The 15,715-nt window shown below is 41.0% G+C and overlaps 1 protein-coding gene across 2 annotated transcripts in view; it reads right to left on the bottom strand.

The window, feature by feature from the left end:
* kcnc2 (potassium voltage-gated channel, Shaw-related subfamily, member 2) overlaps window positions 1-13,160 on the bottom strand; it is a 110,854-nt gene extending 97,694 nt beyond the window's left edge. For both annotated transcript variants that reach the window (XM_061960667.2, XM_061960666.2), the window contains exon 1: window positions 12,410-13,160. In XM_061960667.2, the coding sequence (XP_061816651.1) occupies window positions 12,410-12,964 (555 nt within the window). In that variant the 5' untranslated portion in view covers window positions 12,965-13,160. The remainder of the gene's footprint in view (window positions 1-12,409) is intronic.
* Window positions 13,161-15,715: the final 2,555 nt, after the last annotated feature.

The following is a 15,715-nucleotide window of genomic DNA, read 5'->3' as shown; positions in this document are numbered from 1 at the left end:
GCAGATGAGGTCCTCTAGGTGCTTAAACCCCTCAAAAGTGTTCCATCTCTACTGAGCACTGAAACTTCACCATCTGTGTCAATGATCCTGCCACTGAAAACAAGGATTCTACAATCCATGGCTCCAAGTGTGGAAGACAGCAGCATCACTCCAGATGTCAGGCTTTATTTCACTACCTATGTTTCAAGGAAGATGATGTTTCTTCTTATGTTGCACTTAAACTTGTTTTTTATTAATGGTCATTGGTCCAAGTTTAAAGAAAGGAGGAATGCCTTTTTATGTTGCACTGTTTTTCATTAATTATGTTAAAAGGAAAATAAAAATGCATGTCAAGTTGATCAACAGATTGTATTATTCTCCAGTGCAATAACAGTACTGAAACGAAGGCAAAAAGGGCATTAATGGGAGCTTTAAAAAAAAAAGAAGAAAAAAAGAAGTAACTAAATAGTTACTTTTCACAGTAACGCATTACTTTTTGGTGTAAGTAACTGAGTTAGTAACTGAGTTACTTTTGAAATAAAGTAACTAGTAACTGTAACTAGTTACTGGTTTTCAGTAACTAACCCAACACTGTTCATTAATGTCAGGGCTCCGGTGGGCGGGGTTGGGGGGCGGGGTTTGGTGGTAGCGGGGGTGTATATTGTAGCGTCCCGGAAGAGTTAGTGCTGCAAGGGGTTCTGGGTATTTATTCTGTTGTGTTTACGTTGTGTTACGGTGCGGATGTTCTCCCGAAATGTGTTTGTCATTCTTGTTTGGTGTGGGTTCACAGTGTGGCGCATATTTGTAACAGTGTTAAAGTTGTTTATACGGCCACCCTCAGTGTGACCTGTAAGGCTGTTGACCAAGTATGCTTGCATTCACTTATGTATGTGTAGAAGCCGCATATATAATGTGACAGGGGCCGGCACGCTGTTTGTATGGAGGAAAAGCAGACGTGACGACAGGTTGTAGAGGACGCTAAAGGCAGTGCCTTTAAGGCGCACCCCCAATATTGTTGTTCGGGTGGAAATCGGGAGAAATTCGGGAGAATGGTTGCCCCGGGAGACTTTCGAGAGGGGCACTGAAAATCGGGAGGGTTGGCAAGTATGAGTATTAGCGGTGAATTCAGTGTTACCGGCGGGCCAGATCTAATGTTAATTTGATATTGCCTCAAGGGCCAAATGAAATTACACGGCGGGCCAAATTTGGCCCGCGGGCCAGAGTTTGACACCCATGATCTATATGGTAATATATGAACATCCAAGCAGTCGGCATCCTAGTGAGAGCAGACATTGTACAGTAAGCAATGTTTTATTATGTTTGTTGGCTCTCATGAAGTTTGCAGTGAGTGGTAATCAGTATTGTTGTCGAAGGGAAAAGTGAACATTGTGATGCGTTTTGATAATGTGCCGCCAAATGCTTAAAATTTGCATAATACGTGAATATTACATGTTATTATAAATGTGTCTGTTACTACATGACATATACACTTACATCATGTATATAAAACCTTGGTGGATAATTTGAAGGGCTCTATAGGGAGAATAGAGCGACTTCCATTGGCTCCATTGGAAGTGGACTTTTGATCGCATTAATTTGCTAGTTAGAATGCATAAAACAAAAAAAACATGTTCTTGTCTTACATAAGGATGGTAAACGATATAGCCAAGTTTGCAAAAAAAAAGTACAGTTTGCAACATTTACACAGATGCCTAGAGGGCGCCAACTTTCCAAAGTATTTCACACAGTATATCACGCCCTCTCACGGCTTTTCTCACAGAATGACGTAACTACGTACGTACGTAACACATGCACACGCATTAGCTTTAGAGGTTTTTAGTTAATAATAGAACTTTGGGTAGCTAGCGTTAGCTGTCATTGAATGTACAGAATACACCTTCTCCTCATTCAATGCGTTTTCTTTATTTTCATGACTATTTACATTGTAGATTGTCACTGAAGGCATCAAAACTATGAATGAACACATGTGGAGTTATGTACTTAACAAAAAAAGGTGAAATTACTGAAAACATGTTTTATATTCTAGTTTCTTCAATGTAACCACCCTTTGCTCTGATTACTGCTTTGCACACTGTTGGCATTCTCTTCAAGCACACCTGTGAAGTGAAAACCATTGCAGGTGACTACCTCTTGAAGCTCATCAAGAGAATGCCAAGAGTGTACAAAAAAAAGTAATCAGAGCAAAGGGTGGCTATTTTGAAGAAACTAGAATATAAAACATGTTTTCAGTTATTTCACCTTTTTTGTTAAGTATTGGTCATGTGGTCATTCATAGTTTTGATGCCTTCAGTGACAATCTACAATGTAAATAGTCATGAAAATAAAAAAACGCATTGAATGAGAAGGTGTGTCCAACCTTTTGGCCTGTACTGTATATTCTATCATAACAACAAAATGACTGCAATTTTTTGGTTGCTTCTCTTGGACTGCTTTTGTATGTGTGCACGCGCTCCCTGCGTGTAAGTGTTGACAAGACCAGGTGAGTGACAGCTGCGAACACCAATCCCTTTATTCGGGCCAGTAAAAAAAATTGTTACACAGACTTGTAATTGTGAAAAAAAATATAGCCAGACTTAACACATATAAGTTCTGGTAAACAACTCCTGGTAACATAAGCCAGTGTTCTTGATATAATTTTTGCTTTGAAAAATATAACTGTGAGCAAGTTGCAAACAGCCCCTTTAAGTTGACTTCTTGACAACAACTGACCTCACCTTCAGTGGAGACCAGTGTTTGTCCTTGGTTCACACACACAAGCTCTGCCAACTGTAATGCGATCGTTCCTCGGCAATAACATTTGGGGTGACCACGTATACACACGCTGCGCTTGTGTAAAAACTAATTTAATTGAAGCCATCACTCTTTATTGCAATAGGGAGCAAATGATAAATTGTTAATGCGTGTGGAGACCTGTTCTATATGAAAAGTGTCCTTAAATGACTTCTGCTGTAATGTGGCGCCAAACAAAGAATTCCATTTAAATTAAATTGACCTTCTTGGTGTTTTTGGGGGGGGCGGGACTGGAGACAAAGCTCCTACAGCCCCGTCCACTACTCTTTCACACCAAGCTTTTATAGTTAACAGCATCAACATGGCATGACGATTGGCGGGTCAGATTAGCATGACTGGCAGCAGCTACAAACATGCCCAGCAGCGTGCCATCACCGCCTACGCTTGGACAGCCGTTTGCCGTGCGCCCCCACCCGGCATCAGGTCTGCCGCTGTTCACACGTCAGCCTCGATTTACTCAACGGGGCCTCGACGTCTGTTTTCGCAGGATCAACAGTTCCCCAATGAGGCGTGTCAGGTCCTCATACACCTGTGGTCCTGCTTAGACAAAAGGGATGTAAAAGACGCCACACGACCCTCACCTCAGTCGGTGACGAAGACGCCGTCAGAGAGAAACATGCACGCGTGCTCGTACCGCGTATGAGTCACGCTCCAACGCATCAAAACTAACAAGCTGGCACGCGAGGGGTTACCGAGCAATCAGGGCTTCACGGTCGAGCAGGTTTCTGAAATCAATCCGTTTCACAGACCAGACGGATCTCAATGAAAACAGGCCGTGGTGATGAGCAATGATGTTGCCATGACAACAGGGAGGCTGAGCGTGCAGCCCCGGCTTTGGTGTCCTGAGGCGTGCGGCAGGCAGCACCCAGACGGGGTTGGATTTTTAACCTCTTAAGTGGCAGAAAGCAAGCATCAGTCTCAGATGAGATCACAGAGAATGGATGGAGAGCGGACATGGCATGTGTGTGTATGTGTGTGTGGGTGTGTATGCATGTGTGTGTGTGTGCGCGCGCGTGTGTGGGCGATGGTGAGGCATGTGAGGTGAAAGTGGAGGGGGGGGGGGGGCAACAGGCTGTAAAACCTCTGTCTCATTGCGCGGACGTGGAAGATCATATTTCTTTCTTGTTATACAGTAGAACCCGTTTATGTCGACGACCCTCTAACTGACTCGCGTCGACAAAACTGAAGTTAGCCATTGATTACACATTCACTTGTGACTTTGCCCAGAGACATGAGGATAAAGGGCAATAATCAAGGATTGTGTTGGTATAGTTTTCCTCTATTTGAGCATATCTTTATGATTTTTCATACAGTAGGAAGGGGATTCATTGGGCCACATCTGTCTCGGTTTACCTGACACATGAAACCTGAGGAATTTGGGGGTGTGCACTATCCACTTCAGCCGCCAGTAGATTGTTGAATATCTTAAAACGTGTTTTGTGGTGATTCCAACTTGGACCACAGTGTCACTTGCTATGTAGAGTGGTGCTTTCCATCATTTTCAGCAGACTGCATTACAAAATGATTAACCCCCACCCAAGAATAGAGCCAAATGAATCCATTCCTGGCTGTATGTTTCATACTCTTATTTAACTTTTGTACATTCATAAATTTAACAATCTAAAATACTTTAAGATGGTTGCATTCTGTGGTAGAATCCAGGTTTATATTGCCATGCTTTTATTTTGAAGCTTACTTCGCACTAAACAGGAAGTCACTCTCTGCATGTTTCAATGCTGTGTAACTAGACAGTAGTGATGAAGTGGACATTGACTTTGTCTTCATCGACATCGACGGGTTGTCGACGTAAACGGGGTCGACTTAAGCGGGTTCCACTGTATCTCTTTGAATTCGTTACCATCCCAATCCAGCCAGGGCCAACTACAGAGATATGAGAAGGACAAATAAATTAACACACAGGAAAACACATGTAAAAAAACAACCTTACATTCTCACGTATTTCTTACACAAGCAGTACAGTTTTAGGACCACATTCACCACAAGAAAAACATGCAATGTTACGAAAGACAAAAAAATTCATAATTACAGCGAGAAAATTAGACTTTTTGCAACCGGTCCCCAAACTTGTGGTCTCTTCCAGGGTTTCTCCTTGTTCCCATTGGGTGGAGTTTTTTCTTGCCCTGATGTGGGATCAGAGCCGAGGATGTCGTTGTGGTTTGTGCAGCCCTTTGAGACATTTGTGATTAAGGGCTATATAAGTCAACTTTGATTGATACCAACTTTTATTTACAAACCAACTAAATCTCCTTCATTGAACACACAAGGTTGAACTTTTCTTCTACTTTAGTGAAGTCATTTGCAAAAGCCAAACATGGTAGGCTATAGGCTACTAGGAGCTAGCGGCTACACAGCAGCTAAGCACACAATAGCACACAAGCTAATCGTACATAATAAGTGTCCTTAATTGAACAGTATTGCAGCCTAAAACACAACATGTGTCAATATAAACGAGTATCAAAAAAATACAGTTGCTTACTAACAGATACAAAGTCTTCAAAGCAAAAGCGTATTAGAAAGTACCCAGTGACAAAAGTGTGCTGATATTGTAGCAGATTGATATCTGTAGCGGCCAATACTCAAGGCTACAATATTGATATCATATTGTTAGTGAAAAAGTTGTATGGGGACATCCGTACAAGAAAAAGTTATTTTATGAGAATAAAGTTTAATTTTGTTAAGAAAAAAGTTTATGTTGGTACCAAAATGTAATGTCACAAGATAACAAATTTAATGTTATAAGTGATATAAAAAACATTAATACAAAATGAGTGGACCTCTAACATTTCCCTGAGGAACACCACTCTTATTTGTGTCTGTCTTTATTTAAGGGATGTACGGTATTACTTTTGAGAATGAAGTCAAACTTTGAAAGAAAAAAAAGAGATTTAATAATAGGAGCTAACATGCAATTGTCAGAATAAAGTGTTAATATTGCAACAATAAAGACATTATGTTATAAGTGTAGGCCTGTTTTTATTTTGAGAAACAACTTCCATCCATCCATCCATCCATTTTCTACCGCTTTTCCCTCTTGGGACCGCGGGGGAGCTGAAGCCTATCCCAGCTGCACTCGCTAAAAGGTTAATAATAACGTTGTGATGTTATGACAAAAATGGTAAAATTACGAGAATAAAGTCCTAACTATGTGAGGACAAAAACATAACATTAGGAAGAGGAGAAGAAGGTTATTTAAAATCAAATTTAAAAAAAGCTATAATGATGATGAGAAAAACGTACCATAAATTGGTCATAATGTAACCGTTGTTTTTTTTTTTTTTAAGTTGTCGACAAACTTAAGACAAATAAATTGTAATGTTACAGGAATAAAGTCAAAATATTAGAAATAGGACCACAATGTCACTTTTTGTGTCAAGTTATGATAAATAAATTGTAAAGTTAAAACTGTTTTTTTTTTTTAAGTTTTAACGTTGGTTAGAACAAAGTTGTTGTTTTTTCCTTAAAAAAATCCTACTGTTAAAAGAATAAAGTTGAATGGTACTGAAAAAGTCCCAATGTTACTAGAATAAAGTCGTAATTTTATGAATAGGAGAATAAAATAATTTGCGCAAGTTTCTTCTAGTTTTTCTAGTAAATTTGTGATTCTCTTTTCATAAAATGTGCATTTTTTTCTACATAATTGTATCATTTTATTTGTGCAAAGCAACAAATGTAGTCTCTCATCATTCCCCGTGGATTCTCTTAATGACAATATAATTCAATTATACCATAACTCTATTCTTGTCGTTCCATTGTAGCTTCACCCTAATTTTCCTTTTGTCATTTTTTCCATTTTGAAGACACAAAAACGACAGACGTTGCCAGCGTTTCTGTGACAGGAGCTAAGAGACGCTGCATGTGTTTTAAAGAGGCTGCGTTTGAGAGGGTAGAGAGAACAGGGCGGCTACAACAATAGAAACAGCGTGGGGAGCCCACGGAAACACGACTGCTGGCATGAGCGCTTGCGAGTGAGTTCATTAAAGGGACAGTGGCGTACATTTGGGCTTTTTTCTCTCGCCTGGATAAAGAAACTCATAAAAACACGTTTTCAGTCACCGGACAGTCAAAACAAACAGAAAAAAACAATATAACAGTTGAGTGAATATGCATGCCAGTTATTGTCTGATACAACCTTTACATGTCATATCGTAAAGTTGAGTTCATGAACCAAAAACAGGAAAGAAGCTTCCTTCTGTATGCTGCTTGCCTTCCCTCAAACTAGATGGTAACTTAGCAACACCTCATATGTAGGCAGTGAAGGCCGTCACCTAGTGTACTCAACCTCATTTGTGTGTAAATACCAGCTGACATCTAGTGCACCAGCATTCACATTGAGGCTGTGTCTCAATTGGCTCACTTTTCAACACTCTTTTACAGTAAGTGCATAAGTGCGCTCACACGGTGTAGTGTGGCAAAATGTCAGACGTTGGACTCATTGTGGCCAAAATGGTGAGTGAGTGCACAGTGCTGGATGTTTACCACCCTCAATAGTCGCCCTCTTGGCAACTTAGCCGAAGGGGAGCGACCCAGTCCTGTGGTTGCAATTTACAATTATAAAGGAGGGAAGAAGAAGAATGGGTAAATATTGCAAGCATCATTTCCAAAAATTGATTTGGAACAGCACTACAATGTCAAAATGTGCACACTCAAGAACATAAAGACACAGTATACTTATTGAAGTGTACTGATAGAAGAAATACACTTGGATTTATTTTTGGTTCGTGAACAGGGTTCATAAATTACAAAAGTGTGTATATTGAAGCAAATCGCTCCATAAGAAACAATGCAGAGATGAATAATGGGTTCCAGCCTCGACAAAAGTCCATATTATAGTAAAAGTGTGTAGTTCATAATATAAAGCGCTACACAGTTCTGTATATCAAACTAACAAATGGTATTTTCTGGACTATAGAGCGCACTGGGATATTAGCCGCAGTCACTAAATTTTAGAAGAAAAAAATATGTTTCTATGTAATGTACAGAGGACTATAAGCTGCATTTATATACGTTGTGGAATGAGTTATTTAAACAGAAACATTTTGTAAATGTTTATTTACATACCTTAATTGTTTCCAAACGGTGTCTGTAACACGGCAGTAAAACAGCTGATCAAACAAAACAGAAGTCATCGTCATGGACCCAATAGCTGCAGAAGCTAGTTTTCCAATCAGCTAAACAGACTGAATAACTTCACGGTGATGTTTTGGTGAATTTACTGAGGAATTTGTAAAACTGATACAATATAAAAACAATATCCATTGTAAGTTAATAATATTGACACAGACACCCGGCGACATGTTAGCAGATGAGCTAATGCTAACGACGCTAGCTTGATTACATTACAATAGCACGTGCAAATATGCTTGAAAACACTCCTACAGACTTCACACATGGGACGGTTTAATAAGTAAGAACTGTTTTAGTTAAACTGTGAAACTTAAACATTGCTTGGAGTGATAAATGAAGAATAATTTCGGGCAGAAACGCAATCGGCTATTTTACTTTTGGTTCAAGGTATTGAAACAGGAAATACATTTTCAACCCGCAATACCTGCATTGAGCGAATTTCGTCCAAAAGATGGCGCCATAGCACAAACAATAAAACACCTTTTCAGTCCTCTGCTTGGGTTTGATGCAAACTATTGAACACAAAACATTATGGGCATTAGCAAAAAAAAATCCATCAATTAGCTGTACCGTTTATTCGCCGCAGGGTTCAAAGTGTAGGGAAAAAGTGCTGGCTTATAGTCGAGAATTTACGTTAAAGGGTGTTGGATCAACTTTCTATTTAAAAACAACAACTTTGCAGCACCCGTGTCGACACGCACGCACACACACAATTCACAATCAAACAGGAGAGAAGAAGAAACGTGTAAATATTGCCATCATCATTTCCATTAATTGCTAAGAAGCAAAGTACACAGTGTAAGTCGTCTATTAGAGATGCAGCCTCAATGTTGTTGACAGAATAAACTGATATGGAGCAACACAAACTTAAGAAGCAGTATACTTCCTGTTTTAGAAGAAAACTTGGTGCCTAACTTACATTTACTGCACATGTACACATGCATTTTACTCCATGCATTTTCGACTCATTTGACCTTGAAGGTGCCACCAAGACCGCCACCTTGTTGCGTGACATGCATCCGAATGCCAATGAGAGGCGTTATTGATTGTAACACACAAGGACACGCTCAGTCATATCTACATTTTCTGGTCATTAGCGACAAAAAGCAAGCTGCTGCATGCGTGTCATCAAACAAATACAACTTGATCCCTGCAGTCTAAGCTAAACTAAACACAACCACAATGCAACAAATGTGCTTGGCACGAGCCTACACACCTCAAATACTCTGCTATAAATACCCACCATGGCAGAGCGATAGCTCCTTGTGTGTTCCTACACCTTCTTCTTTATGTATATTTTAAATACACACGTCAGAGTAATAATAAATGTCATGTTGTGGAAATATACTGATCAAATATGCAACCTGTATACATCTATCCAGTTCAGACGGCATCACAAACAGCTGGAATATGCCTGACTGGATACATTGGGGTCATCTACAACCATATAATTCTGAATGCAGTCTTTTATAATATCAGAAATGTGAATACTGTTTAAAATAAATATCAACAGATGAAGCTGAATAATTGGAATTTGGCTGTTTTGTTAGAATAGTGGTACTCATTTGTTTCACCAAAGTGCCACCTCAGAAAACACTTGGCTCTCCAAGTACCATCATAATGACCAACATTGGAATACAGTAGCGTAGTAGGCCTAAATGTTCATTAAAAACAAGGAGGGGTTTTATTTAAGAAGTATATTTAATATTTTTGGCCACTGTAACATTACACACTGTTTAAATATTTAATGAAGGGATTCTTTGGCGTGCAATTAGATGGAGCCGGAGAACTACTACAGTTTGAGAATGACTGTGTGAGGGAATGTTCAGTGTCTGTCAAAAGTTTGGAGACACTTTTGCACTTTATTTTTAACTTTTGACTAATGTTGGGTGTGCCCTCACAAAACTAGTTTGGTTCCATAGACTAGCTCAGTCTGATCAGATTTGTTGTAAGCCAAAATCTGATAACATAAAATATGTATTGCGGTTTCACCCTATCAAATATGTTTGTCTTTTCAAGCATATTCCACAACATATTTGTCTTAAATGAAGCATTTTCAATCATAAAAATGGCTAAATGAACTAAAAATATCAATACTACAGTAGTGATGGCCACTAGAGGAGACCAAAACAATCTGATCGCTTTGTTCAGTATCGTGGCCACTGATTGGCTCAGCCTGAGGCAGCGTTACTATATTGGATTAAGATAGTGTAAAGGTGACTATAGGATGTTATTTCATGTCTAGACAGCTCTCATAATGTTAAAAAGTTTATTTAGAAGGTCGTAAACAGTTTTTTATACTCGGCTATGAAAATATTCGATTTATAATTAATGAGTCCTATACTTTGCGGAATTAAATGTATGTCCGGTGCCAATTAACAGCGATAAACAAGTGATTACTGTCAACTGTATGCATCAGTCAAAAGTTTAGAGACACTTTCTCATTCAATAAGGTGCAAACGTGTCTCTAAATATTTAACTGGTATCCACAGTAACTTAAATTAATGGAGTACACCTGGTGGAATACATGGTGCTTGTCCACATCCATGTAGTTATTATGAAGTCAAAACTTTTATTTAATTTCAAATTAACTATCAATGATATGACGAAGACAGGTGGGTTGCATTGTGGTGCCGATGCCTCCATTTCTATACTTATTTTTTTCATGTAAATGTTGACTCTAGGCGTCGTTGGATTGATCCAGTATCAGATTGAGCTTTTTTTTTTCTCTCATTTACAAGTTATAGGTTTTGTTATTGTCGAATAATTGCATTGGTATATTGTTAAAATACAATCATGTGTGCTTACGGACTGTATCCATGCAGACTGTATTGATATATATTGATATATAATGTAGGAACCAGAAATATTAATAACAGAAAGAAACAATCCTTTTGTGTGAATTAGTTGGTGCACTAATTGTAAGTGTATCTTGTGTTTTTTATGTTGAGTTAATTAAAAAAAAAAAAATATATATATATATATATATATATATATATATTTTTTTTTTTTTTCTTTTTTTTTTTCTTGTGCAGCCCGGTACCAATCGATCCACGGACCGGTACCGGGCTGCGGCCCGGTGGTTGGGGACCACTGATTTACACAATTCAGAGACTTTTTGACACAGGAAGGCTTTTGGGGCAAAAATCCAAATAACTAAAATGAGCTTTTGATTTGGACTTTGTGGATTACTCATCTGGCACTACTGGCTTTATTTTGATCAAACAATTGTGTGTATTAGAGCTACTACTGATCTGTATCGGCTGATTTGAGTGAAAAAGTATATGATCGCCATGGCCAATTAATGCATTGTATTGCCGATCACAAATGCTAATATTGTAGTTATTACTAGTCCCCAGGCTGACAAGCAGCTCGCTGCTAATTATGTATATCCATACACAGTGTGGAGCCTCTCCTCTAGGCTAATAATAATCACTTCCGTTACGGCAAATAAACTGCAATTCTTTGTATCTTAAGTACCATTATCAAGTTGAACATATTACACACAGAGGAAGAGAATAAGAAACTAGCTTAAACAAAGTGTTGATCTTGTTAAACTGTCATAGCACTCAACCGATACATTTACAGTTAATACGCCTCCCTATTGAGGTGTTTAGGGCACGTCCGACCGGTAGGAGGCCACAGGGAAGACCCAGGACACATTGGGAAGACTATGTCTCCCGGCTGGCTGGGAACGCCTCGGGATCCCCGGGAAGAGCTGGACGGAGTGGCTGGGGAAAGGGAAGTCTGGGCTTCCCTGCTTAGGCTTCTGCCCCCGCGGCCCGACTTCGGATAAGCGGAAGAAGATGGATGGATGGATGGATGGACAATTATATGGTATAAGTATCAGCCAATCTCACGCATGGATGATCGATATTGGAATCGGCAGCATAAAACCCTAGATCAGGGATTCTCAAATTGTAGTTGGTGTACCTTTTGTGGTACGCGGGCTCCATCTATTGGTTTCATTATGTTTTATTTTCCTATATTCAAAAACAAAGTTAATGTTCAAGCTGTGTGTTATGATTCAGTGGCCAAAACATCAAATATACTTGTTAAATAAAACCTCTGCCTTGTTTTTAATGAATACTTAGGGCTACTATGCTGCTATACTTTATTGTTGGTCTTTCGGTACCTGGAGAGCCAAGTTTTTTTCTTGGTGAAAAAAGTTTGAGAACTACTGCACTAGATAATTGAATGATTACATTTTAAAATACACACAGAACAATTTTTGTACAAATTAAGGGGGGGTGCAAATTGAAAATGTCAAGTCAAAAAGTATCGGTATCAATGATATTGTTCCTATATACTTAGTATTAAATTGATATCGACATTTGCAGTATCGCCCACCCCTAATTGAACGCCATTATGTCATATTCATCAATGAAAGTGTAATAAAATATGCATAATAAGTTCTAAAGTGATATTTGGAGTGAGTTTTTTCCCCGCTCCAGAGGCAGCGGTGCGCCCTTACCCGCGCCGCCCGGGAGGAGTAGGGATCCTCGAATAGATTCCAGACGACCGGCCGCCACTTCCTCCACAGGCTCCCGCTGCCGTCGGCGGCCACGTCCTCGATGCCGAGCCTCTTGGCCACGTCGTCGTCCTCGTCCCCGGTGTCCACGTTGAGCTCGAACACGTCCAGCGCCTCCTCGGCATCCCGGTGCTGCCGGTACGTCATCCAGCAGCAGGGCTCCACGTCCGTCTCGTCGATGCCCCAGAAGGAGAGCTCCTCCTCGAACAGCGGTCCGCACACATCCGCCGGGCAGTGGAGCTTCCCGGTGCGGTAATAGTTGAGCACGTAGGCGAAGACGCCCGGGTGGCGGTCGAAGAAGTACTCGTTGGTCCGCGCGTTGTACTCAATGAAGCCGGGGACTTGTTGCAGGTGGTCCAGCACCGAGTCGATGTCGGAGTCGGACGCCAGCAGGGCCAGGCGCGTGCCCGGTAACGTCTTCAGGGTGCTTTTGTACGTCTCGTGTCTGGTGCCCCCCACGTTGAGGATTATCCTCTCGGTGTCGTCGAACTTGCCCATCGCTGTGGATCAGACATGACTCGACGGGCGGCGGTGGAAGTCGGGCGGGTGCAGTCCGGAGGTAACGACGCGCACACACCCACGGTCCTGCTCGGAAAGGCTCGCTTGGTGTTCTGGAAGGTTCCGACCGGCGCCTTTGTGGCTCTTTACGGAAGACGCGTGGAGGGCGTCCATCCTGGTGGATGTGGATCAGACAATGTCTCACACTTGCTCCAAGCAGGCTGGCATGAAATGATGCTGCCGTTACGCGCCCCTCCTCTAAAGACGCACAGCCGCGTCACGTCACTTCTTGAAAACAAATAGTCAACAAAATATGCAATGCTGCCACTTTACATTTGCAGAGAAGATTAGTAATTCGACATGCAGTGTCATAATTATTTAAAAAAAAAAATTGACTACTGGGGTGTCCAAAGATTAGACCTGACACCAAATCAGCATGGAATTCAATTATGGAACGGATTAACCAAATAAATCATACAAATCACCAATATGATTCAGTTTAAGAGATTGTTCAAACTACAAGTGTTCACAAAGCAGAACAAGGATTATGATATGATTATTTTAAATTGAGACAAATAGTATTTATATATTCCATCCATCCATCCATTTTCTACCGCTTATTCCCTTCGGTGTCGCGGGGGGGTGCTGGAGCCTATCTCAGCTACAATCGGACGGAAGGCGGGGTACACCCTGGACAAGTCACCACCTCATCACAGGGCCAACACAGATAGACAACATTCACACTCACATTCACACACTAGGGCCAATTTTGTGTTGTCAATAAATTATGTATTATATGGTTTATAATGGGCAGCACGGTGGAAGAGGGGTTAGTGCGTTTGTCTCACAATATGAAGGTCCTGAGCAGTCCTGGGTTCAATCCTGTGCTCGGGATCTTTCTGTGTGGAGTTTGCATGTTCTCCCCGTGACTGCGTGGGTTCCCTCCGGGTACTCCGGCTTCCTCCCACCTCCAAAGACATGCACCTGGGGATAAGTTGATTGGCAACACTAAATTGGCCCGAGTGTGTGAATGTGAGTGTGAATGTTGTCTGTCTATCTGTGTTGGCCCTGTGATGAGGTGGCGACTTGTCCAGGGTGTACCCCGCTTTCCGCCCGATTGTAGCTGAGATAGGCTCCAGCGCCCCCCGCGACCCCGAAGGGAATAAGCGGTAGAAAATGGATGGATGGATGGATGGTTTATTATTTATTTGTTCACTGTTCTGTTACAGAGAACAAGGAAATTGGATACAATTGCTATGGTATGAAAAGGGGTAGGAATAAATAAGCTCAGCTTCTTCCTACTCCTTTTCGGACGTGCTGTAATGAACCAACTGGAATTGTGTGATGCATTACATTAAATAAACTGAAACTGAACTGAATTTGGGGCCACTAATTATTTTTTTGTGGACCCTTTAGAGCAGGGGTGTCAAACGTACGGCCCGTGGGCCGGATCAGGCCCGCGAACAGGTTTTATCCAACCCGCGGGATGAGTTTGCTAAGTGTGAAAATTTACCTGAAATTTTTGAATGAAAGAAACAGCTGTTCTAAATGTGTCCACTGGATGTCACAATAGCAATTATTTGTATCTTTGTAGATGATGTGTTATGTTCACACTCCTGCAGCGTCTCCTCCTGCTGAGCGCACCGCGGTACACGCCCAAGGGCGTTCCCCTCCGGCTGCGGTCGCGCCTCCGCGTGGCTGCAGAGAATCAACAATCAACACACCTGCCCGTGATGAGAGACCAGCCTTCTTAAGCCAACGCATCCTGAGATCCAGTGCCAGAACGTAAGTACTCGTACCAGTACAGTCAGCCGATTACGTCTCCAGCTTTCCTTGCATGTGCTTCATCTCTCCTTGTGTTCTTCCCCTGTCGTGCTCATTTTGTCCTGTGTTGTCATCCAGCTTCTCGTCTTCCTTCCCCGTTATCGAGATGTGTGTCTCGTCTTCCCGGATCCCCTCTGGACTCTCTGCTGCCTCTCTGGATTTCCACCTCACGCCTGCCCTTTGACCACGAAGCCTCACTCCAGCCCTTGACCTTCCTCCTGTCTTTGGACTTCCAAGCCTGCCTTTCCCTCTTTGGTAACAACTCACATATACGTACTTACCACATAGTCACACTACATTCATTTTGAGTACGCACACACCTCAGACTACATTCCTGTCTGTCAATAAACCTGCTGACAGCTAACGACGTCAGTGTCTCCTTCTCCCGCTGTACCGTTACGTATTGCTACATAAGAAACAAAATAACAAAACAAATCACATGATGTTAGTACATCAGTCGAGGAAAATTATCAAACTACATAAATAATATACTGTAATTTGATTTTGATATCATTTTTTATCTCGATAGATTGAAATTGAACACCAATGAGTTGACTAATGAACGCCATCACATAATTTATTCAGAAAATATAAATAACAACAAATAAAGATAGAATACTATTAACCGCAACATGTAAGTGTAAAAAAAACCATTGTGATTTGTACATTTTCAGAATGTGCTAGTTCTATTTTTAAACAAAGAAAACAATCTGAAGTTGTCTTTATTTTTAGGTTATCGTGCCTGTAATTTTACCAGTCCGGCCCCCTTGGGAGTAGATTTTTCTCCATGTAGCCCCCGATCTAAAATGAGTTTGACACCCCTGTTTTAGAGTCCAGGGTCGTTTTTACCATTTTTCACATACTTTTATGTTTACTTTCATAGAGTGGTGCAAAAAGTGGGTATATGCATTAAATGCGGTGCCAAAG

This window comes from Nerophis lumbriciformis, linkage group LG05 (genome assembly GCF_033978685.3).
Source record: "Nerophis lumbriciformis linkage group LG05, RoL_Nlum_v2.1, whole genome shotgun sequence".
NCBI lineage: Eukaryota > Metazoa > Chordata > Actinopteri > Syngnathiformes > Syngnathidae > Nerophis > Nerophis lumbriciformis.
Note: the sequence above shows the minus strand (reverse complement) of the source record. Positions and strands in the feature narration are given on the sequence as shown.